Source organism: Lepidochelys kempii, chromosome 1 (genome assembly GCF_965140265.1).
Source record: "Lepidochelys kempii isolate rLepKem1 chromosome 1, rLepKem1.hap2, whole genome shotgun sequence".
Lineage (NCBI taxonomy): Eukaryota > Metazoa > Chordata > Testudines > Cheloniidae > Lepidochelys > Lepidochelys kempii.
The window spans coordinates 342319614-342343920 of record NC_133256.1 but is presented as its reverse complement, the minus strand read 5'-3'; the positions used below and the strand labels follow the sequence as shown (position 1 = coordinate 342343920).

The following is a 24307-nucleotide window of genomic DNA, read 5'->3' as shown; positions in this document are numbered from 1 at the left end:
GTCTAGCTTCAGTTTCCAACTCCTGGATTTCATTCTCCCTTTTTCTGCTATATTAAAGAGCCATCTACTATCAGAAATCTCTTCCCCATGTAAGTACTTATAGACCTTCATCTACTTTCTTCTTAACCTTTTCTTTGATAAACCAACTAGGTCCATATGAATCCGAGAAACATTTACAAGTGAACCAATAAGGGGGTAAATTTTCAGATGTGCAAGGGAATTTGGACACATGGCCTTGTTAACTTGTTAACATTCCTGCTTTAGGAATGTGTCATTGAATTCTTTAAGAGGCAACGAGAATATCAGGGTTTATTTTGAAAAGCAGCAAAATAGGGGAACCTATAACAATTTTCAAAGATTCTCCCTATGTCCCCACAAAACTTCTATCCAGATACTCCATGAATGTTCAGTATACCCTTCTGTATATCTTGAAATATACACAAGTGAAAAATAATTGGGAAACTTATGACCCATTACATAATCAGGGCAATTACATGTCTACAAAATAATGAAAGATAATATTCAAATTCTCTAAAAAGCTTTTGGAAAGGCTACAACTTGTAATTAATGGTCTCAAAAGAAGCCATCTCGGCTATTATACCTGTGCTTTCTTATGAGGTATTTGCAGTGTCTCAACAGGTATTCCTTCGAAGGCCGACAGAGCTTCAGTGACCAGAAGTCATCCAGCCTCATCTTTGGAGAGCAGGATTTGCCAGGATTTCCTCCAAACAAATAATGAACCTATGTAGGCCAGAGACATTTTTTAAGTTGATATGGGCACACGTATAAAACATTTGCTGTACATTTGGCAAGTCACGTCTCTGAAGATGTTATTCTAGTACATACACAGGTGGGGGTTTTTGTAAACCTACTCCAAGTTATTACTAGGCTTGTTTCATTCTACTGAATCTGCTGATTAAGAAATTGAGAAATAGTAATTCTCCTCACGCTTACTGTCTAGCATGGTGAAAAATAAGTCTACTGCCAAAGACTAGTATGTATCTTACTTTAAGATGATATCTTGAAATGATCTCTAATATCCATAAACTACATAACTTTTCTTTAGGTTACTGTATCTATTGAAGAGAGAAGCCCATATTAATGCAACAGCCCTTCAAAGTGAATAGGATAGTGACTATGTGGAAGTAACAGTAGAAACGCAAGCTTTTACTGTATATCGTCTCCCAACACATTTTGCTCATTAGGCTTTTCTGGCACTGCTGCTCAGAAAGACTTATGGCATAATGACCTCCCAACAGTGACAGAGTGCTAATATACTCTCCATTCTTGATCTCCAAGACCCTGACTCTGAAGTAGACTTAAACAGTTATCTGCCAGAGGCAGACCACCAGTATGTGGTAGGGCCACATTAAAGCATAGCTACTGTAGGGCCTAGGGCCCAGGTTCCTGGAGTCAGATGACAGAAGAATCTCTCTTTTGGTTGCAAAGAAAGTCTTGAAAACATAACTTTGCAGGCAGCCTGCAATAATGGTGCTCTGAAGAACTAACTATCCTAGTCTCCTAATGAGTTACCAACTTGGAAACCCACTACTCTGGAAGTGCCATCAACACAGCAGAGGGCATTGGGGGGATCCTCACTGCTACCACTGAATCACGATTCTGATGGAGAGATGCATGCAGCTCTCTGGGTTTGTGAGAGCCAAGTCCTCTCTCTTCTGAGTTAGACCCCAACTCATCTGAAGACAAGGACCAGTGGTCTAGGGCAGTGGTTCTCAACAAGGGGTCCAGGGCCCTCTGGGGGCTGTGAGCAGGTTTCAGGGGGTCCACCAAGCAGGACCAGTGTTAGACTTACTGGGGCCTAGGGCAGAAAGCCAAAGTCCCACTGCATGGGGCTGAAGCCTGGGGCCCTGAGCCCCGCTACCTGGGGCTGAAGCAGAAGCCTGAGCAACTTAGCTTTGTGGTGTCCCCTGCGGCATGGGGCCCTGGGCAATTGCCCTGCTTGCTAACCCCTAACACCAGCCCCAGCTTTTATATGCAGAAAACCAGTTACTGTGGCACAAGTGGGCCATGGAGTCTTTATAGCATGTTTGGGGGGCCTCAGAAAGAAAAAGGTTGAGAACCCCTGTTCTAGGGAGGCCTAAGAATGCTCAAAGGATAGTGATTGTGTGCTGAGCCCAGTCCAGCAGAATGCTTTTAAGAGTAGAGGTATCAGGAGCTACCCACACAAACAGGGATGGGTCTACAGGGACTGCTAAGGCCCCCGATTGTTTTAATATGAATATGGTATATGGACAAATACTCAAGTAGCCTCTTGAAGTACAGATTTGTATTCTCATAACCAGGCTATTATATTTGTATCTTATTATACAATAGCCTGGTTATGAGATGTTCTACATGGTGAACTCCAAGAGGCTTGTTCACTTCAGCTCTTACCTTAACTGGAGGCAAAGCAAAGAGCTAATGGGATAAAGTATCAAATTAGAAAGGATGCATCCTGAAATGAACCAGCCCCACCCATGATTTCATAAGTGATTGTTATTATTGCATTGGAACAGATAAAGCATCGATGATTATTATAATCCACTGTAAAAGAGAGAAGAATTAATTGCACACAGTCAGTTCTAAAGAGTTGGTATGAAAATGGAAGGAAAAGCCAAGACACTGAAAATTAATACATTTGAGAAAGGCCCTGTTCCCATCTCCCACTGTTTTTGATCATCTATGGGTATACAAAAAGATTTAGATGTATAAACAACAAGTATGGTGTACAGTTCACATTCTTCTGGTTTGCATCCTGCAGTACCACAAACTCAGCGTTACAACTTTTAGTCTCTGACATCAGAAGGCAGTACAGGTGAGTCTTCCTACATACCCAAATTATTAGAACCTGTGGCACTAATGACCCGTTAAATGATACAGCACTGGTAAATGCATTACAACATCTCTGCTATAAGCCTCTATTTTTGCCAGCGCTAAGGGCAAGTTTTGAAAAATAAAGTCATGTTGAAAGCACTTCAGGATAACTAAGATGTTTCCCTCTAATTATGAGGACGAGTCCATGACCTCTTTACAACAAGGAGATGTAAAGCACAAGGAAAGTGGAAAGCAAGAAATACCGATTTTTTCCCTTCTTTTACTAGATTTAAAAAAAAAAAACCCACTTATCACCTGACAACTCTCATCTGCTGAATACTAAATAATCCACAGAGGATTTTGCAACTGCAGAGACTCAAAAATTTCTCCTCCTCCTCCATATATTCATTTCCTCACCCAACCCCCAAATTCACTGTTTTAGAGTCCATAGAAGGGAGACTCCTCATTTATATCAGGGGAGTCCAGAAAGGTCATTTGAACAGAGGCTTCTAAATATATGTATGGCTTCTCATACAGAGTGAATTCAAGATAGGAGCCATGATTCAGCAACACTGTGGCACTTAGAATTCTGCTCTCAGTCTTGTGTGGTCTATGACATTTAGGATATGTCTACATTGCAATCTAGAGGTGTGATTGCAGCATGGTTAGACACATGCTAGCTTTAACCATGCTAGCATGGCTACAAACAGCTGTGTGTATGTAGTGGCACATGCTTTAATGCAGACTAGCAATGCAAGTATATACCCAGGGGTCCCCAGCACACTTGAAAGCCTGCGCTGAAGCCTGCAATGCTGCACCCACACTGATGTTCTTATCCATGCTGCAGCTGAGTTCTGGATTGCAGTACAGACCTATTCTTAAGTGACAGCAGTTAATTTTGCTTCACCAGTTGTCTGTTCTGCACAGTATTTTGAATGGCAAGTTTCCCCTGCACAAGCAACGTTTATTCTTCCTAAATTAATACAAGATTTTCAAGTTTGGAGAATTTGAATTACGTGCCTCAAAACTGCGTTGTTTCTCACAACGCCATTTGCTGGGAGCCCACAAATGGGTATGTGAAACAGAAAAGATTGCAACCACCCTCATCGGTACTATGCAATTGAATATGACCGCATAAGACAGCCAGCATGTGCTGCTCCATATGGATTGAGCAGATTGAGACGGAGTGCTGCATGCATGGACTTAGCCTCCATGGGCTTCACCTATGTTTTAAACATGAGAATGATTGTGAGCTAATCTCACTACAGAACTTTATAGGCAGCATTTGTCCCATAGGCTGCTTTTTTGGCTGCCTCTAACTTAGCACTATCATGCCTATTATTATTATAAAGGGAGAAGCAGCTCAGTAACTTGTATGTTGAATTGATACACCATCACCTGCAAATCTTCCCACCACTCATAGGGCCAAACTCTAATAGTAGACGACGCTAAGTGCGTTACACCATGTCATATCATCATCAGCTTCTGCTTTATCACAGGCAAGCACACAACCAGCTTATTTTTTAGAGCTGCAGTTATGCCAGCTAAATACAACTGAAATCTAGCACTGAAAATAGATATCCATACCTTGTGCAACTCATCATACACCAGCTGATGGGCAAACCTCGGGCAGGGCTCCTCCTCCTGAAGGCTTTTACTTGGATTGTCTTTTGCTGCTTGATCATTCTTATAGACACAAGACCTGAAACACAAATATTCAAACATTCTCCCACTAGCAAATCAGAATTAGCTACAGGCAGAACAAGCAGTTAAGTTATTGAAAGAGAAGGTTGCATGAATGTGGGTGGTTGATTAAAACTCATATTGTGTGCAAGGCAGGTATCTGGCTCCTTAACGGAGGGCTGTGGGAGAGTATCAGAGAAAAGGCAGGAGACAATGGCCATTCCCAGGGTACAGGTGGTCTTATTAGTTTCAGTTTGCCCCACCTCATCCCAAATTAATGTACCATACAGGAAATGCTTAACCTCTTCCTTGTGAACCAGAGTTTTATAACAACTGGATGGCAACTTTACTTCAAATCTGGTGTTGTATGAAACACTGTCACTTCCAAAGGGTAATATGTAATACAGCATCAGAATGTAATATTTGCTTTCCACAACCTACTTTCTGTATAACTTTTCACAAGTGATGTACCCGAGTATTCGGATTCTAATATCTAAACTGCATTGTTTAATTTCTTCACCTAAATTTGGTTATTGCTGATTGTGTACTATATGTATTTTAGGACTTTTAAAACAAACTTTCTATTTGCGGATAATCTAAGCACTATAACCAGATGTACAGACATTTCTTAACCTGTGCGTTATATACTTTAACATTAGCTTTAATAAAAAATGTTAATTGGTACTGCAGCTACATTTTGCCTTATGCATGGTAGCTGTTACAGTACTCAGTAGGAAAATGGTTAATTTGAAACTGCTATAACATTTTAATTACATAGGGCAAAATTTTCAAAGTCCTTAGGTGACACGACCCATTCCCATTAATTTCTGTGGGACAAGGGCTTCACCCATTGACTTTCTGGGGTGGGGTAGTGTCACCGAACTGGTATACATCACACTACACAGAAGCAAGAGGAGAGATTTGGATCAAAGATGCTATCTGGGAAGTGACCCTGGACCATAAGTTTTTAAAGGTCTCATTGGAGGCCGCCCACACAGTAAAGCTGCAGGGAAACCAAGTTGTCCAACTCAGTCGGATGGAAGCCTGTGTCAACCCTGCCTGCATCTGAACAAGCTGCAGGGGGAAGAGGTTTTTTAAATATACTACTTTCCTACCATCCCACAAGTACACAATGGAATAGCCTCCTGAATTTGTAAAAATTAGGAACAACTGCACCTTACTTTCAGAGAAGCCTTTAATTTACTTACCAACTGTTCCTCACAATGTCATAAATCCAGAAAGAGTTTCTAACATTCTCTTCCCGTTTCTCTTTGTCTTTACTGAGCCCAGACAACACATGGATTTCGTTCAGTTCCGGATCAATGGTGGCTCTCTGAGTGAAACCTGTCATAGGAACTGTTCAGTAAGAGAAAGTAAATGTTACATCCTAAACAGAACAATGGAGGAGGATACCGGAGAAGGGAGAATTGAAGGAATCTGATATATCATATGAAAATGAAATGTAACCTGCAAGCCCAGAGTCTGCTTGTGAAGCATGGGGACCTCTATTTAGCTAGTTTGAGAGTAACAGCTGTGTTAGTCTGTATTCGCAAAAAGAAAAGGAGGACTTGTGGCACCTTAGAGACTAACCAATTTATTTGAGCATAAGCTTTCGTGAGCTACAGCATCCGATGAAGTGAGCTGTAGCTCACGAAAGCTTATGCTCAAATAAATTGGTTAGTCTCTAAGGTGCCACAAGTACTCCTTTTCTTTTAGCTAGTTTGGTATTCCTTATTTGGCAGGGATTGTTTTTCTCTCGTGTCCTGTACACTGCTGAGACACACTGGGCATTAAATAAATACACAATTTACAGGCTTGCTACAAATACTGTGTCCAAAAGCTGCACTGATAGAGAAGTAGAGGCACACAGGAAAGTATATGCATCGTTGCCACCTGATGTGTAGTGTACAAGCATGCACACGTGAAGTTTTCCTTTTAACAGTTAAGATTTTTAGCTTTGGTTTAGCAAGATCTAGTGTAACCAATCCAAGGAAGAGATGTTACAATTTTGAATCAGAATAGGTTTGAAGCACCAACACAGTGACCAGAAAATGTCCACACCTAGCACATACAACTAAGTTCACAGAATACCTTCCCTCTCTTCTTTTGCAACACCTACTTTGCTAATAGCATCTTTTAGCATACGTGTGTCCTGGGATGTACTTGGGATATTCAGCAGCATGCCAGTAATTAAACAGATATTGAACACCAGTTGTCTAGTGTTTTAAATAATGCCCATGCACATTCTGATCCATTCGGATAACATATGCGATCCTTAAGCCTTCCTTTTGGCCCTTCTGAATGAGTGAACTAATGCAGCTTGAAAATCCTTTGAAGCTTCTTGGTCTCTTAATTTTAAGGTAATAAGGTGCCTCATCTCTGCTAGAGGGAGAAAATTACAAAGAACCAAGGGCAACTGCTTCATTTTGATAAAATTCAATAGGGCACAATTTTTATTTTTTTTAAACCAAGACAAGTTTAAGTGTTTTGTTTTACACAGAGTTGCACCAACTGAAGCTCAAGGTGTGGTTTTAAACAGTTAAATCAGTGCAAAAAGACATTTTGGTTTAAACCAGGCTTATTTTGATTTAGTTTAAATCTATTAGCAACAGGTTTAAGCTAAACTGAAATGCGTGTGCTGGGACAGAGGTTTCTACCAGTTTGTCTGTGAACTATGGCTGCTATATCTCAGCAAGTGAGGTACAAGATACTTTAACTGGATACTTTCTTGCTTGAAACAGTTTGCGTGAATAAGTGTTCTCTTTTAGCAATTTTCTTTCTGGGAATTTTCTTGCTATTTTAAGATATATAGAGAGGTTACACAGAAGATATGTGCAGACTCCTTTTCCCCCTCAATACTATATATACACACACCGCAGATAATTTTAGAGACAACCAAAATACGTATAAAAGTCAAATCAACATTCGCAGTTTGTACCTGCATAATAAAGAGATTAATCTTAATTGAGAGGTGAAGGCCATACATAGTAGAAAAACGGCCTTGAAGATTAAATGTGTAGCAAGGACCTCAAAACTATGTACCAAAGAACTAAAAAGATATAGCAGTCCCTTTACATTATTCACAGATTTCAAAGCCAGAGAGGACCACTGTGATTATCTAGTCTAACATCTTTTCTAAAACAAGCCACGGAACTCCCCCATAATAATTCCTAGAGCATAGATTTTAGAAAAACATTATGTGCTACTACATCATAATTGTGCAAATAACTGCATCTCTTTTCATTGATTTTCTTCCATTTAATATTAAATGTTTGCCTTTTAAAAACATTTAAATCGTTTTAAAATGGCACAAAGTACAAAGACAGCTGAAAAATCATTCTAAGCATTCACCTCTAGAAAATGTGTTTTATGACTGGCTCACCGTAATAAAGGTCATCTGCTGAGGAACCAGGGAGAAACCCATTTTTACTGAGTCCAGGGCCTTAACTACAAGAGCATCCTATATAGCAAATAGCCTTTGTTTAATAAAGACCATCACCTGTGTTTATGTCAATGCTTCCTAGAGGCAGGTATGTAGAAGTAGCCACATTTTACAGAGAGTATGGCCAAGCATGTAGCTACTGCCTCAGATAGGTCAGTGGAAGAGACTTGGATCTCCTAGAAGAGATACTTTAGTTCTACTTCCAAAGATTATGCAAGATCAGTACTGCCAGAGCAGGGTTACCTCATCTGTCAAATGGGGCCTTATGATACATGAAGCCTTAATTAATGATAAGGGCTGTGATGCAAACAGATTAACAGTAGTCAGAAGAGGCGACACTTGAAGTCACGGTCTCTTGACTCAGACTAATGCACTTTCCTGTAAACTATAGCAGGGGTAGCCAATAGGTAGACTGCAGGCCATATCCAGAAGTCAGATGCTTTTGAATGGAGCCAGAAATCTTTTTATTTACTTATTTTTCACTTTTCTCTAGAGTCTGGACCTTGCCTATACCTTGACCAAGAAATTTGGACTATGACAAAAAATAATTGACTACACCCTGGACTACAGGGTACTGTGAGGACATTGTATTTTTTTCACTAAGAAAAATGGTCATGTAAACATCAAGTTATTCCTCTCTTTAACTTCAGATATAGAAACATTGAAATACTGAAGATTCCTGGAGGTTTCATTGTATATAGTTCTCCGAAACAGCGTCATCAAATTAGCAGTTTGGCAGTCCTAACTGTTTGTTGTGTAATTCTTATTTCCTGTTTTCCCAGGCAACCATCCTTTCAAATGCACTCATGACCAACACATGATCTTTGTTTATTGATTCTGTTTGTCTCATTTTTCTTTCTGGGTCAGTTTACAAAGGCTGGTGAAGGTTCCTGGCTCTCAGTCAAGTTGCTTGGCAGGAGAATTCTCAAGGCGCTTACATGTTGCAAATTCTCCCTCCAACTAACTATGAAACTGCATACACGTATATACAATCTTGCTCTTCCTTGGAAGGGAAGCCGTGCACTAACTTCCTTTTTACATTACTATTAAACAATATACAGAATTGCATTTTACAAGCCTGTTTGCAACAGATTTTGGTATTATGCTTCACTGTTTTCATATGCTGGGTCAGGAAAGTAATCTACATTGATTTTAAAAAAATCTGGATGGTACTCATTTCTCTACAAAAAGACAAATAAGCCATTCAGTAAGTCTCATTCAAACCTGTAGTCAGATAAAAACACAGATATACGCAATACATCTAGTTCACACTTGAACATGTACAACCCACCAGTGAAACTGCACATTTGAGCACCACTCATGGTTCTTTCCAGGCTCCAGTTATGCTCCTCACTGGAAAGCACAAGTCCTTGGAGATCTTTAACTAGCCTAGTCTTTCCCCGCTCCTACCCATAGCTTTTGTCTCAATTTCCATGTCAAGTTTATGAGTAAAAGTTTGCCTCTAGCTGGCAGCAATGCACATTTGAGCAGTTTCTGGCTTGTGCATCATCTTTAGTGATGAGTAGAATTTGGTCAGAAATGTCATCACTATCATTTTTGGCCTTGCAACTGAGGCCCAATTGGCCCAAAGGCCCAGTATCTCACTCTCCAGTACCTGTGTTGGCTCTGTAGGACTACCCAGAGTAAAGAACAGTTAAAAAAAATAGTGTATACACAAGACTCTGAGGTCAGAGCTGCATTACAGTACAATTGAGAAGATGATGATGCATGTATTATGCTACTATTCATATTGGAAGTATACGGACTTGTTTATAGAGAGGTAGAGTACGTCAGAAAAATGTGATCTGTGGGGGGTTAGATATGTTAAAGAATCTTTTACCGTGACATTTGTTTTCTTTTAAGGGCTTATGTGAGTGGCTTTTCCCTTACCAGAAATCAGTTATGGTTGCTTCCAATTTTTGTCTTTGTGTGAACATAAATATATTCAGAATAAAAGAGGATGAGAAAACTGGGATCCTTGAAGAACAGAATATTTAGTTATAGCCTCCCTCTTTAAATGTTGCTGTAAAACACCTGCATTGTCCCTTTGGACTAGGGTTGATTCTCTGTAGCGAATGAAGAATACTATATAAAGTCAGTTTATTGTATTTAAATGAGGAAGAAGAAAATCTCTGAGGAAAGGTCACCCTGTAAGAGCAAAGAAAATAAAAAGCTTATTGGCAAAGGTAAAGAACAAAAGGCACTAAGACCAGATGAGATCCACTCAAGGTGAAATTTCAGGGTTCACCTAGAATGAGAATCAAAAATAGATCAAATTCACTTAACACTTTTTACCCCCTCAAAAGTGTCAGTCAACCACCTCCTGACAAAACGTTCAAAATGGAGGGAGTTTGGAGATGGATAGGAGGTAGGCCGCTTGCCAAAGTATTAGCATTTTAACATGGGGAAAGAGGTGGAAGAGATAACCACAGAACTAGAACCTCACACCTTGACCACACACACAAGCTGTACTGCTTCAATTCACTCAGCTTAGAAACTGAAGTGGTTAAACACAGACGTCAGTGTCGAGACAAGGCCTTTTACTGAATCCTTTACAGATGAAGAGAATGAGAAAGTAAAAATATTATTACAACAGAATGCAAAAAGGCTTTGGACTGAACAAGTTCCTGAAAACAACAAAATTGATCAGACAGCAGTGGAACTAGGGCACACTAATTGGAAGATGCTGGGTAGAGTAACATTTCAGCCTAGAAAACATTAAAACTTTTAAGGGTGTTTACCAGATGTTTGTTTGATTTCTATCAATGAGCACAAAAGCATATAAACCACCAACCTGTACTGTCATAACCATACAGCTAAGAATAGCCTAGAACTCCTCCTTACCTGTAAGGGGTTAAGAAGCTCAAATACCTGGTTGGCACCTAACCAAAAGAACCGATGGGCAAAGAAGATACTTTCAAATCTTTTTTTTTGGACGGGGGGGGGGGGAAGGGGCGGAGGCTTTGTTTTGTGTGTTCTCTTGGGAAGCAGAGAAGCATCAGGTCAGAAAATTCCTCCTCCTATAAACCATCCTAAAAGTCTCTCATATTACAAATATTGTAATTAAAAGCCAGGCAAGGCATGTAGATTATCTTTTGTTTTGCTTGTGAATTTTTCCTTTGCTGGAGGGAGGTTTATTCCTGTTTTTGGTAACTTTGAAACTGAGCCTAGAAGTTCTGCTGTGTTTCTGAATCTTTTGTTACCCTGTAAAGTTATTTTCCATCCTGATTTTACAGAGGTGATTTTTACCTTTTTTTTAAATAAAATCCTGCTTTTAAGAACCTGACTGACTTCTCTATTGTCCTAAGACCCAGGGATTTGGGTCTGTGATCACTTTGTAACCAATTGGTTAGGATACTATTCTCAAGCCTCCTCAGGAAAGGGGGTGTAAGGGCTTGGGGAGATATTTTGGGGGAATAGGAACTCCAAGTGGTCCTTTCCCTGATTCTCTGTTAAATCACTTGGTGGTGGCAGCGTACCCTCCAAGGGCAAAGAATTTGTACCTTGGGGAAGTTTTAACTTAAGCTGACAGAAATAAGCTTAGGGGGATCTTTCATGCGGGTCCCCACATCTGTACCCTGGAGTTCAGAGTGGGGAGAGAACCCTGACATGTATGAAAAACTAACTGTTCCTATAGGAGGTATAACAACTTCATTATCTACGTCTGCAGCACACAATGTATTAAGTACTTGATGGTAATTAAACTATAATGTCGTAACCTCAGTCATTTGAGGGGTACACGAGGGGAGAGCTTTTGAAAAGATGTGTTCTTGGTATTCAGCCAACAAAAGTCTCTTTAAAAGGACATTTAAAAACGTAAGTATATAAAAATATTAAACCTTACTAAGACCACAATTACTTGCTTGGGATCTACCATTCTGACGTCTTAGCATAGCATGTGATGAATAATATGGGGACAGATTCTCTCCTGCAGCAAAATACATTCAAGATAAGGAGAGTGCATAGCTGTTTAATTTACCACAAATGATTATGATCCCTCAAGGAGTATATATGCTCAGAACTGCTGTTCAGAGGTTCTGTTCCCCCTCTCCCTACCTTCTCCCCCACTACACTGGGCGGGAGGCAGCTGACACTGGAGCTGACTCCACGGGTTTCACACCTGCTGAGAATTCCCCTCAGCCAATGGTATCCCTCATGTGGTCAACTACAGCCAGTTCACATTGCCTCTGAGCCACTCACACGGATCAAAGGGTACAGAACTGGGGCTCAGAACCTGGCCCATGAGGTTTTGTGCTATGCATTCACAGAAGCCACTGGGCTCTCAATGCTTAAATCAACACTAAATCAAGGAACTACGCCCACCTAATAGATGGAGGTGGTTTTCATGGATTAACTCCATTATTTGTCAGCTCAGTGTCCAATTATTCAGAAGACGACGACAGCAACAGGTGACTGTGAAACAGTTTTACATTTCAGAATTTTCCTCAGAAACTATAATATAATGGTAAAAACAAAGACTATTAGCATGTACGGTGCAACCCTCCACATCTCGGAAACTGGCATATTTCTGAAACCGGAGGATGTAATCTGAGCTCTGCTGCAGCGAGCCTTGATATTCAGTGGGAGAGGTACACCAACCTACTGGCAACACAGTTAGATACACTGCGTTATCCATGTAAGATTCTTTGTGACGAGATGGCCTGGCCTTCGGAATGGCCAGAGATAGCCAAAAGTACATGGGAAGACAATCTGAATGGTTTGGTTCTGTTGATGTATTAAAGTAAGACTCTAGAATCATCCAATATACACTACTTCTCTACCAACGTACATGTGGCTTCAGAGAGACGAATGATACATTAAGTGACTGATTCAGATGGAATTCAGACCAACTTGGCGAAAGACCTGGTATGCGCTTTCAACATTACCATGTCCCTGTGAAACACTGCATAGGGAGGTCAGCCATAAATCCTTGGCATTCACTCATTCTCCCAGCCAAAGCGATAGCAACTAGAATAGCCATCTTCAGAGTGAGATGAAGAAAGAAGCATTCTGAAAGGGGTTCAAAAGGAGTCGCCATGAGTTTCAAGAGGACAAAGATGAAGTCCCAGGCAGAGGCAGGTTTTCTGACCTGTGGTTAAATATGTAGGAGACCCTTGAGGAATTTCAATATCATCAGGTGGGAAAAGACTAGCACAACCGCATGGCAGATGGGAACACTGAGAATGTGCGAGGTGAACCTTAGTGAAGCTCAGTGAAAGGTTAGCGTGTTTTAGATGCAGCAAGTAGTTGAGGATCTTCAGTATCATAGCCTGCAGAGGATCCAGGCCATGTTGGGTGCCCATATAGAGAACTACTTCCATTTTGCCAAATCATTTTTCTTGGTGGATGTCCCTGCTCTGCACCAGAATCTCCTGAATTTGTCTGGAGCAGTCCCTGTCCATGGTACTTAATCAACCAACATCCAATCTGTCAGATAGAAGGCCTTTGGGAGCTGGATGTAGTACCTTACCATCATGTTGTAAAAGCAGGTCCAGATAGTTCTAACACTTGGCATTGTCCTTTGCAATGAACAGACCACAGGAACCCCAGAACATTTATGTGAATTCTCATGTCTTTTGTGAACCATGTTGGATGCCAAACCTGCCCCTGAGGTGTCTAATTAGAGTCTGTCTTCTTATGTTCTTGGGTTCTAGACACCATCCCAGTTCTGCAGGGATGTGAGATGGCATTAAGCCCATTCTGTCCATCCGGTGATCGATAGGAGAGAAGACTGGCTTGAGCCTGAGTTGCAAGGGTTGCAGGAGAAGTATGGCAAGCGACATCATGCATATGCACACTACCATACTGCCTAACATTCCAAGACAAGTCTGTACACTGTAGCCAGGCTTGATTTTATCTGGAGTAATATCAATTATAAGGACAGGAACTTGTTTGGCAAGTATGCTCTCTCTGACCTGGAATCAATCACAGCTCCCATTAACTTTCATCTGTGATGGGATGAGAAGTGATTTTTCTTAGTTCAGTAGGAGACCCAGATGGCGAGCGAGAGCGTGTGTGTAAGTGTAATCGAGGCTTGTTACAGTCTCCTGCTGGAATCTACCCTGATCAGCCAATCAATTTATGGGTAGATGTGGATGCCCCATCTCCACAGGTGCATGCACCACGACCACCAGGCACATTTTGCAAAAACTCTCAGGCCAATGGAGTGTCCGAAGGGAAGTACCTTGTACTGGTAGTCATTTGGCTGCAGAGTGAATTTCAAGTGCTTTCTGTGGGCCAGTGGATGGCCACTTGTAAGTATGTGTCCTACAAGCTGAGAACCATGAACCAGTTTTAAGTCTGCTGAAAAGGAATGGTGGAGGCAAGCCTTATTCTGAATCTCAGGTGGCATATGTATTTGTTCATTCTCCTCAGGTCTAGGATAGGAGTAAGACTCCCCCTTCTTCAGGAGAAGGAAATATTAGGAGTAGAAACCTATTTCCCTGTACACCTGAGGTACCAGCTCTATGGCTCTTAGATGTAGCAATGGGGCCACTTTTTCCAACAGGCTCGCATGAGAAGGGACCCTGAAGAGGGCTAGGGAAGCAGGTAGGCTAGGGAGTAAGTGTGGAAATGAAGCCGATGGCAGCCATGGGAAATGATGTCCAACATCCACTTTCTGTTGTAAGAGCAGACCAACCCCGGTAGGTTTGACTGAGGACAACAGTGGGTGTCTCCTGCAGTAATGGAATCTTTTTATTGGCAGGTACTCTGCCTGTCTGCTCTGGGAGTAGGACTAGGTCTTCTGCTGTGATTAACATAAGAGCCTGTGTATATTTCCCAAAAGGATCGTAGCGTGGCCCTCGAGCTTTCTGGCAAATGGAGCACTTCATCTAAAGAGTGGGAAGCTCTTCGGGCATAAGGCATATTGCTACAGAGCTACATCCCTTCAAAGGGAAGGTCCTCTTTTGGGATGCCTGATACTAGCTACCATGAAAAATCATGGTCTTATTTAATGGAGTACTTGTGGCACCTTAGAGACTTAGTCGATCTTTTCTTAGATTGCTGACACTGACAGAAACCCAGGATCTGGGCATGCACCAAAGTGACAGAAGTGCTTTGGAGACAGCAGGGTAGCTGTTTTCCCCACTTGCTGATATGCAAAGGTCAGATTAGCCAGGGTCTGCCATAGCCCCTTCACTAGCTTGAATAAGCCCTTGTTGAGCAGAAGGGAGATCCTGGCTGAACTCTCAGACCTCACTATATCAAACAGCTTACAAGACCTTGTCTGCAATACTGTGGTTTCAATGGCAGGGTCTCTGTGGTCTGTGACAGGAGGTCCTGGAAAGCCTTAAAGTTGACCACCTGTGCCAGGGCCACTGCTTCATGTGGGGACTATGACAATTCCCTCGGTTGGGGCTGGGTTTGTTGCTGTCCCTTTGTTGTTTGACTGAGTCAGTGGCCTTCCTATTGATGCTGCTGGGGAGCAGGATATCTTCCTCTTCACTGTGGAACAGGAGGAGAATTTGCTCCAGTACATATAGGATGATAGTCCCCAGTATGGCCAAGGGAGCATGCTATGGGGTACTGGCTAGGCTGAAGTTGGCCAGCCCAGTGCCATTAATATCTTGCTTGAAACAGGGCTTGGAATGGGAGTCCTCCGACAGTAAGGGATAGGAATCCCTACTTGATGCCAGCAAGAACTAATAGGTCACGGAGGGTGATGAGTATTCTTCCTCAAATGGTAGGGACACAGAGTGGTGTTCCCCTAGGGCCAGCTGCTGTTTTGGTGCGGAGCACCTCTCCAGTTCTTCAGTTGAGGTATAACAACTCAGACCCTTGACAGGCTCAGCTACTGGTGCAGGTGTCAGTAGTGAGATTGGCACTGGACCAAAAGCTCCTTGCCTCCTCCAATTTCGGAGATGTAAGGAGTTTGGAGGCTGTGTCTTTGGAAGAGTGGCACTGACGTCCTCTTGCGGGATCTTTCCACGTGGCGCTTGGAGCCATGGAATCATAGAATATTGGGGTAGGAAGGGACCTCAGGAGGTCATCTAGTCCAACCCCCTGCTCAAAGCAGGATCAATCCCCAATTTTTGCCCCAGACTCCTAAATGGCCCCCTCAAGGATTGAACTCACAACCCTGGACTTAACAGGCCAATGCTCAAACCAGTGAGCTATCCCTCCCCGATGGAGCCATGTTTATGCTCCATCTGGTCTTGCCTCTTGAAGCTGCCCTTTGGTGTGACGGGACCAGCATGGTCAGATTCAGTACCAAGGTAACTTGTGCCATTGCTGCCCATGCTGAGATAGTTGGTGTTGAGGTTGCAATGTTATTGGCATCTTCTTTGATGACTTCTTCTCTCCGGAAGCCCAGAGTATGGTGTCTGCTCAAGGGAGCACTAGCCGAAGATTTTTAAGCTCCAGTCTGGCTGTTGGCATCTCCTCAGGGTTCATGGTATCCCACAGATTGGTCTAGAAGATATAATTTGAGCCAACTGTCCCTGGACTTTTGAGTCCCTGAGGAGACAGACTGGTACAGAGCACCTATTGGGGTTATGGTGCTCTCCCAAGCAGAAAAGGCATCAGATGTACATTGGGCTAAAAATATAACTGAATTGTAAGACTTTGGGATCTGATACAACTGAAAACCAGGAGCAAAATGAAAGTACAATGCATTAAAGATACTAACATGTAAATCAGACTAAGGTTTCTAACCATCAGAGGAGTGAAGTTCTGGAACAGCCTTCCAAGGGGAGCAGTGGGGGCAAAAGACCTATCTGGCTTCAAGATTAAACTAGATAAGTTTACGGAGGAGAAGGTATGATGGGATAACATGATTTTGGCAATTCACTGATCTTGAACTATTCAGGCTAAATAGGCCCAATGGCCTGTGATGGGATGTTAGATGCGGTGGGATCTGAGTTACTACAGAGAATTCTTTCCTGGGTATCTGGCTGGTGAATATTGCCCACATGCTCAGGGTTCAGCTAATCGCCATATTTGGGGTCGGGAAGGAATTTTCCTCCAGGGCAGATTGAAAGCGGTTCTGGGGGGTTTTCGCCTTCCTCTGCAGCATGGGGTACGGGTCATTTGCTGGAGGATTATCTGCACCTTGAAGTCTTTAAACCGTGATTTGAGGACTTCAATAGCTCAGACATAGGTGAGAGGTTTGTTGCAGGAGTGGGTGGGTGAGATTCTGTGGCCTGCGTTGTGTAGGAGATCAGACTAGATGATTATAATGGTCCCTTCTCACCTTAATATCTATGAGTCTATAAGCATTCTTAACCACATTTAAATGGATGGGTCAAGTTTATATTAAAGTGGCCTGTCACAGAATTATTTTTACTAAACCAGTGCCTCATTACTAAACATGCTTAAAGGGGCTCCAATCCAGACTTGCTTTCTTTGACCAAAATAATTCTGACAGCATTTGTGGTTTCGAATATAATAGGCCTTTCTTCTGTTCTTGTTAAAAGCAAATAATTCTAACATTTCCTTTCACAAACAAGGGAAATGTTCAAAGTTGTTTATTTACTTTCTCAGACATGAGGACAGCAAACTGGAAATCTATTCATGAATGATTTCTAATGAGTCATTTAGTCACAGTCTGCTATTCAACATTAAAGGGGCTGGAGGGAGGGGGGAAAGAGGGCTAATTATTATGTTCTCACTTGTCTGACTAACTGAAACGTGCAATTAATATACTTGGCCAGAGAAATGTGGCTCATTGTGCTCACTAGTCATAAGACAAGTCTGGTTTCTAAACTCTGAACTCATCACAGGTGTTCATTAAAAAGCACCCCCCCACACACACACACTAAAATGGTTGCCATTTAGATTTTCAAAACAATTCCCCTCAACAACCAAGTGCAAGCAGACTAGTAAAGGATATTCTTTCCTTTTAACTGTGGGCAATGTCTTTTTAGAGGGGGTGGGAGGGAAGAAGGATCCGCTGCAGCTCCAAGCACAGAGAGAACATTTAAATAAGATTGTGAACATAATGCAATCTGGATCTCCCCCAGGAACACAGTGAAGAGAAAAAAAATCACTTTGCAGGAAAAGTATCATGAACTTTTATCCCTTATTTGGAGATTTATTCAATCTTTAGATGACCAAATTAACCCAAGTGAGCAAACAGCAACTTATGAGAGTCTATGATTGAAATAACCAATAACCAATGTACTTGCCTTTTAAAAAAAAAGTGATCAAAATAAGGGGTGGAAGCTTGTTTTTAAACGTGATTTGTTTTTCATAAGTAAACAGAAGGCAAAATTAGCCAATTGCATAAATGAGAAAGTCTTACAAATATACACAATAGTCTCAAAGAAATGTAATGGCACACAGCAGAACAACAGTTTTAAACTTCCCTGCTGAGGGTTGAATGTGACAGGGAATTTCACAATGAAACAACAGGCACTAGCTCTAGAGAGTTATGGCCCTTCCTTTACTTGGCAAGGAAGGCCAAACTGGTGTTTATATACTTTAACACAGTTTGTGCACATACAGAAAATTTCTCCCTTCCTTCGTAAAAAGGGAAATGTACATCAGCAATTTTGTAACTTTACCATAGAGGGGAAAGTAAGTGTCAGACTGAGAAGATAAAAAATGATTACAGTGTTGCTGATTCTGTTATAATCATTCTTGCATGTTCTGTTGTTGTAGCTGTTTTGGTCCCCGAATATTAGACAGAGGTGGTGAGTGATATAATATCTTTTACCGAACCAACTTCAGGTCTTCTTCTGAAGCAGAGCTCTGTGTAAGCTTGTCTCTCTCACAAACAGAAGTTGATCAAAAAAAAAAAAAAAGACATTACCTCACCCACCTTCTTTCTCTAATAATCATTCTTAGGTATTTCTGAAAGCACCCGCCAATAACAAACAACAAGGAGTCTGGTAGCACCTTAAAGACTAACAGATTTATTTGGGCATAAGCTTTCGTGGGTAAAAACCCCACTTCTTCATAGAGTGGAAATCTATCAACTGCATGAAAAAACTTCTTCAAATGGGTTTTTTACCCAAAAAAACTTATGCCCAAATAAATCTGTTAGCCTTTAAGGTGCCACCGGACTCCTTGTTGTTTTTGTGGATACAGACTAAAACATCTACCCCCCAATACAGTCAACATGGCATTCTTGACAAAGGTTTAGAACCAAAATTATTCTCTTTATAGATCATAATAGAGATGGTTGCAAGCCACATGATCCATTCAAACAAACTTGAACTGCAGGATTTCTCTGCCAATGTCAAGGGAAGGAAAAAAGAAAAACTAAGGAAAGACTTACGTAGGAAGTCTTACTAAAAAATGCTAATGAGGCAGAATGGCCCCAATGCAAAATTCACTAAGGCCAGTGGGAGCCTTTCCATTAATGTCAATGGGCAGGAATAGTAACTGCATTGAGTGTGGAGTGCCACTCTATGTGTAAGTCACTGCCTCAACTGCACCTCTGAAGAAATCCTGATCTAGGCCTTAATTTCCTTTTGCCTAGACAATTGCAACTTTTCCCCCCTATGGCTTCCCTGAAACCCCTTTCTCCCCATTCCAAAATACCTTCTACCTGCCTTTCAACAGAGAAAAACTGCATCAAATCACCCACTGATTCTCACACAATTCCATTTGCTTCCCATTTGTTCTACGGATCAGTTCAAAACTGTTCATTCTCCTTGGCAAATTCTACATAGACTTGACCCAGCCTAACTCACAAACCTGTTCTCCTCTACTCCTTTAGTCCCTTCATTTCCTTTAGCATAAAAGTTCTGTCCCATTACAGAAGCTGGTTACTATTGAGCAGCTTGTGTCATCTGGAATACCTTCCCTATAACTCTGCCTCATCAATTCTACAGCTCATTTCTTGTCTTGGCTGACTTTATATATTCCTCAAATCCTGAACTGGAAGAGAGACTCTTTACTGTTTTGGAACATTCCTTGTTTGAAAGACGCTGTAAAAAATAAGAAAAGGAGTACTTGTGGCACCTTAGAGACTAACCAATTTATTTGAGCATGAGCTTTCGTGAGCTACAGCTCACTTCATCGGATGCATACCGTGGAAACTGCAGCAGACTTTATATATACACAGAGAATATGAAACAATACCTCCTCCCACCCCACTGTCCTGCTGGTAATAGCTTATCTAAAGTGATCATCAGGTGGGCCATTTCCAGCACAAATCCAGGTTTTCTCACCCTCCACCCCCCCACACAAATTCACTCTCCTGCTGGTGATAGCCCATCCAAAGTGACAACTCTTTACACAATGTGCATGATAATCAAGTTGGGCTATTTCCTGCACAAATCCAGGTTTTCTCACATCCCCCCCACCCCCATACACACACAAACTCACTCTCCTGCTGGTAATAGCTCATCCAAACTGACCACTCTCCAAGTTTAAATCCAAGTTAAACCAGAACATCTGGGGGGGGGGGGGGGGTAGGAAAAAACAAGAGGAAACAGGCTACCTTGCATAATGACTTAGCCATTCCAAGTCTCTATTTAAGCCTAAATTAATAGTATCCAATTTGCAAATGAATTCCAATTCAGCAGTTTCTCGCTGGAGTCTGGATTTGAAGTTTTTTTGTTTTAAGATAGCGACCTTCATGTCTGTGATTGCGTGACCAGAGAGATTGAAGTGTTCTCCGACTGGTTTATGAATGTTATAATTCTTGACATCTGATTTGTGTCCATTTATTCTTTTACGTAGAGACTGTCCAGTTTGACCAATGTACATGGCAGAGGGGCATTGCTGGCACATGATGGCATATATCACATTGGTGGATGTGCAGGTGAACGAGCAGAAACTGGGAGTGGCTAAGTCATTATGCAAGGTAGCCTGTTTCCTCTTGTTTTTTCCTACCCCCCCCCCCCCCAGATGTTCTGGTTTAACTTGGATTTAAACTTGGAGAGTGGTCAGTTTGGATGAGCTATTACCAGCAGGAGAGTGAGTTTGTGTGTGTATGGGGGTGGGGGGGATGTGAGAAAACCTGGATTTGTGCAGGAAATAGCCCAACTTGATCATCATGCACATTGTGTAAAGAGTTGTCACTTTGGATGGGCTATCACCAGCAGGAGAGTGAATTTGTGTGGGGGGGTGGAGGGTGAGAAAACCTGGATTTGTGCTGGAAATGGCCCACCTGATGATCACTTTAGATAAGCTATTACCAGCAGGACAGTGGGGTGGGAGGAGGTATTGTTTCATATTCTCTGTGTATATATAAAGTCTGCTGCAGTTTCCACGGTATGCATCCGATGAAGTGAGCTGTAGCTCACGAAAGCTCATGCTCAAATAAATTGGTTAGTCTCTAAGGTGCCACAAGTACTCCTTTTCTTTTTGCGAATACAGACTAACACGGCTGTTACTCTGAAACCTGTAAAAATAAGGTGGTATTACACTGCATTGGTTTAAGGAACAAACTACATGTAGGACTTTTGTTTTCAGTATTTGCCAGAGATTGGGACAAAATATTTTAGCAAATACTTTGCTAAGATTCCATTTTTATAGGCTGCAAGATGAGCATTGATCATCTGCCAGAACGAGGGAAATAATAAGTCACATAGCTAGAAGGCCATCAAGACTGTGGTGAATGGTAAAACCTAACAAATTGTGATTTACTTGTAAGCCTTAAAAATAGTACTGGTGAAGATGTCAAATTGACAGCTCTGGAGAATGAAGTCAGCCATTTATTTAACTAACAGGTACAGAGTGGGCAAGGGAGTGCAAGCTCTAGTTGAATGTCATTGTTAACAAGCCATTGTGATCTAACAGGACCACAACCTCTCTCCTGCGTCACTGAGGTCTTATCTGCTGCTATATACCTTAAGTCTTTCATCTATACCAACAAAACAAAATTATACAGTGAAGCTCTTACCCATTCCTGAATCTTTCTTGGTGCCATCTGATATGATATCCACGTGATCGCTGTCAACATCATAGCTGAAGAAATCATTCAAATAAGTCTTCGATCTCTGCCCACCAAATACATATAAACAGCGATTTTTCTGGAGAGGAAGGAAAGCAGATGCTTAACTTTTGAACTGTGCTCTAGAAAACAAATTCTTAGCCCACCAGCGTTCAGTGAGCATTTGCAGAAACATCAACGAATCATGGAAACAAGCAATAGTTCAGGCACATTTTTAGCTGGAGAAGGGAGAATTGTTTACATTAGTTTGGCTATTTGGGCATATAGGAAATGTACAAAAAAAATTAAAATTGTGTTCACAATATATTTTTATTCCTGCCCCCCGCCAAAGATTTCCCCAGATAAAGCAGTTGATTTAATTTGGCAAACAGTTTGCTCTTAAAAGAAACATTTACTGGGGGAACCTTTCAAACATACTATGCTTACAAATCCACTCATCTTTCAGCTTTTTATGTTGTTTTGATGACATGGGTAAACTATGAAGACATTTGTTTAAATAAGCTCTATGAAACTATAAGCCCTAAAACCAGAAGGGACCATAACATCACCTAGTCTGACCTCTTGTCTATCACAGGCCGTTACATTTTAGCCCTTTACCCCTATATTTAGCCCAATTATTTAACTAAAGCATTTCAGTCCTCAATAGAACATGCTGTGCCACAGGCAATGAACACAAGACTAAAGTGCCATTAGTGTCCATGACCTTGCAAAGGCAGGGAATTGACTTGGTGTGATACGCGCCATGATCTGAGCAGGCAATTCCCCACACTGTAAAAGATGATGAAAAAAAACAACCAGGGTTCCTGCCAGTCTGACCTGGAGAAAATTCCTTCCCAAACTCCAACTATGGAGGTTTGACCCTGAGCATGAGAGCAAGATTCACTAATCAGTCATCTAAGAAAGAGGATTCACGGTATCACTTCAAAGAACTGGTCCACCCCACATGGTATCCTGTCTTCAGCTATGGCCCATCTCTGATGCCACAGAGCAAGATAAAAAAAACCAGAATATTTCTGGCCAATTGTATTGGGAATAAAAATTCCTTGTGGACCCCTGCAGGTGACCAGCTGAAGCCCTAAACCATGACAATAAACCATGTTTATGGTCTGAATGTAGAGCTGCAAGTGTTATGACCATGCGGAGGGCGATGTGTACAACCCTATTCTCTCCCAGGCCCATGAAGGAAGGTGATGAACAGGAGGGTTTTGCAGATCCCAAGGCCAGAAGGCTTCACCACAAGCACACAACCCGAAGCTGGACTAAGGCATCTCTTTTACAAATATCTCTAATCTCATTTTAATGACATCAGCGAGGAGTCCACTGTCTCCCTTGGTAAGATGCTGCAATATTTAGTTTATCCTCACTGCTAAGAAACAACATTTTATTTTAAGGTTCATTTTATTTAACTTCAACTTCCACCGACTGGATCTTGTTACGCTCACTGCGTCACAACTCAGATCCAGGGTCAGATCCTGAAAGCCCAGCGTGCGTGTAACTCTCTTGAATTACAAGTTCTGCACATAGAGGTCAGCAATATTGGATCCTACCAATAAATATTAGATCAGCAATGAAGTGATCTAGTAGGAATTTTTCCATGTTTAACTACTATGACCCTGTTCGAACAGGCAGTAAAGCTGCAATGCTGTACTTGCAATATAATCATTCTCCACGGTAAACAGTCTCATAGTTAAATACACAAGATCATGACTTCACTACAGAAACCAAAAGAAAAACTGGATCACGAGAGAGAAAAGTAATCCAAATACAAATGTATTCATTAGACACAAAATGGACAGAAATGACTAGTCAAATATATCAGTTTTATGTTGTTTTTTCCCCCAACCATGACTAATTAAGTCCCTCCATATAGGTACCCTGCTTTTGCTCTTTTTCAAATAATTTTTTGAACAGACAATGGTCTAAAATGTCCATAAGCTGGAGTTTGTGCTAGGGTGGATTTGATTTAAATGACTAGTCAGAAAGACTCGATTTAATCATGAATTTCTACATAAAGGACATGCATGCCAGCCGCACCGCCCTGAGCTCCTTGACGTTTATATGTAGGATCAGGTCTTGAGCCGACCACAGGCCTTGGGTCTTAAAGCTCCCCACGAGTCCCACAACCTAGGTCCAACGCATCAGACACCAGCTCCAACAACGGGGCCCTGTCCCTGAACGGAACCCCTTAGAGCATGTTGTTTGGGGTGGACCACCACTGTAGGGAGGGGAATCACAGAGTCAGGCACGGTGAAGACCTCGTCCATCCTGTCCGTGGCCTGGGAGAACTTCGAGGCCAACCAGAGCTGGAGGGGCCTCATCCTGAGTCTGGCGTGACGGACCACGTACGTGCACACTGACATGTGACCCAAAAGTTGCAGGCAAACCCTGGCTGTTGTCACCAGGAACCTTATGACCAAGTCAATGAGACCTTTCAGGGTCTTGAATCTGTTTGGCGGGAGAGAGGCCCTGGCCGACACTGCGTCTAGAAGCGCCGTGATAAACTCTATGCGTTGGACCGG

At 41.8% G+C, this 24307-nt stretch overlaps 1 protein-coding gene across 6 annotated transcripts in view; it reads right to left on the bottom strand.

The window, feature by feature from the left end:
* Nucleotides 1-24307, bottom strand: part of MKLN1 (muskelin 1) — a 180647-nt gene that overhangs the window by 22621 nt on the left and 133719 nt on the right. For all 6 annotated transcript variants that reach the window (XM_073328850.1, XM_073328852.1, XM_073328854.1 and 3 more), the window contains 4 exons: nt 21738-21867; nt 5706-5853; nt 4402-4516; nt 602-741 (listed from right to left, as the gene is read on the bottom strand). In XM_073328850.1, coding sequence (XP_073184951.1) covers nt 602-741; nt 4402-4516; nt 5706-5853; nt 21738-21867 — 533 coding nt within the window. The remainder of the gene's footprint in view (nt 1-601; nt 742-4401; nt 4517-5705; nt 5854-21737; nt 21868-24307) is intronic.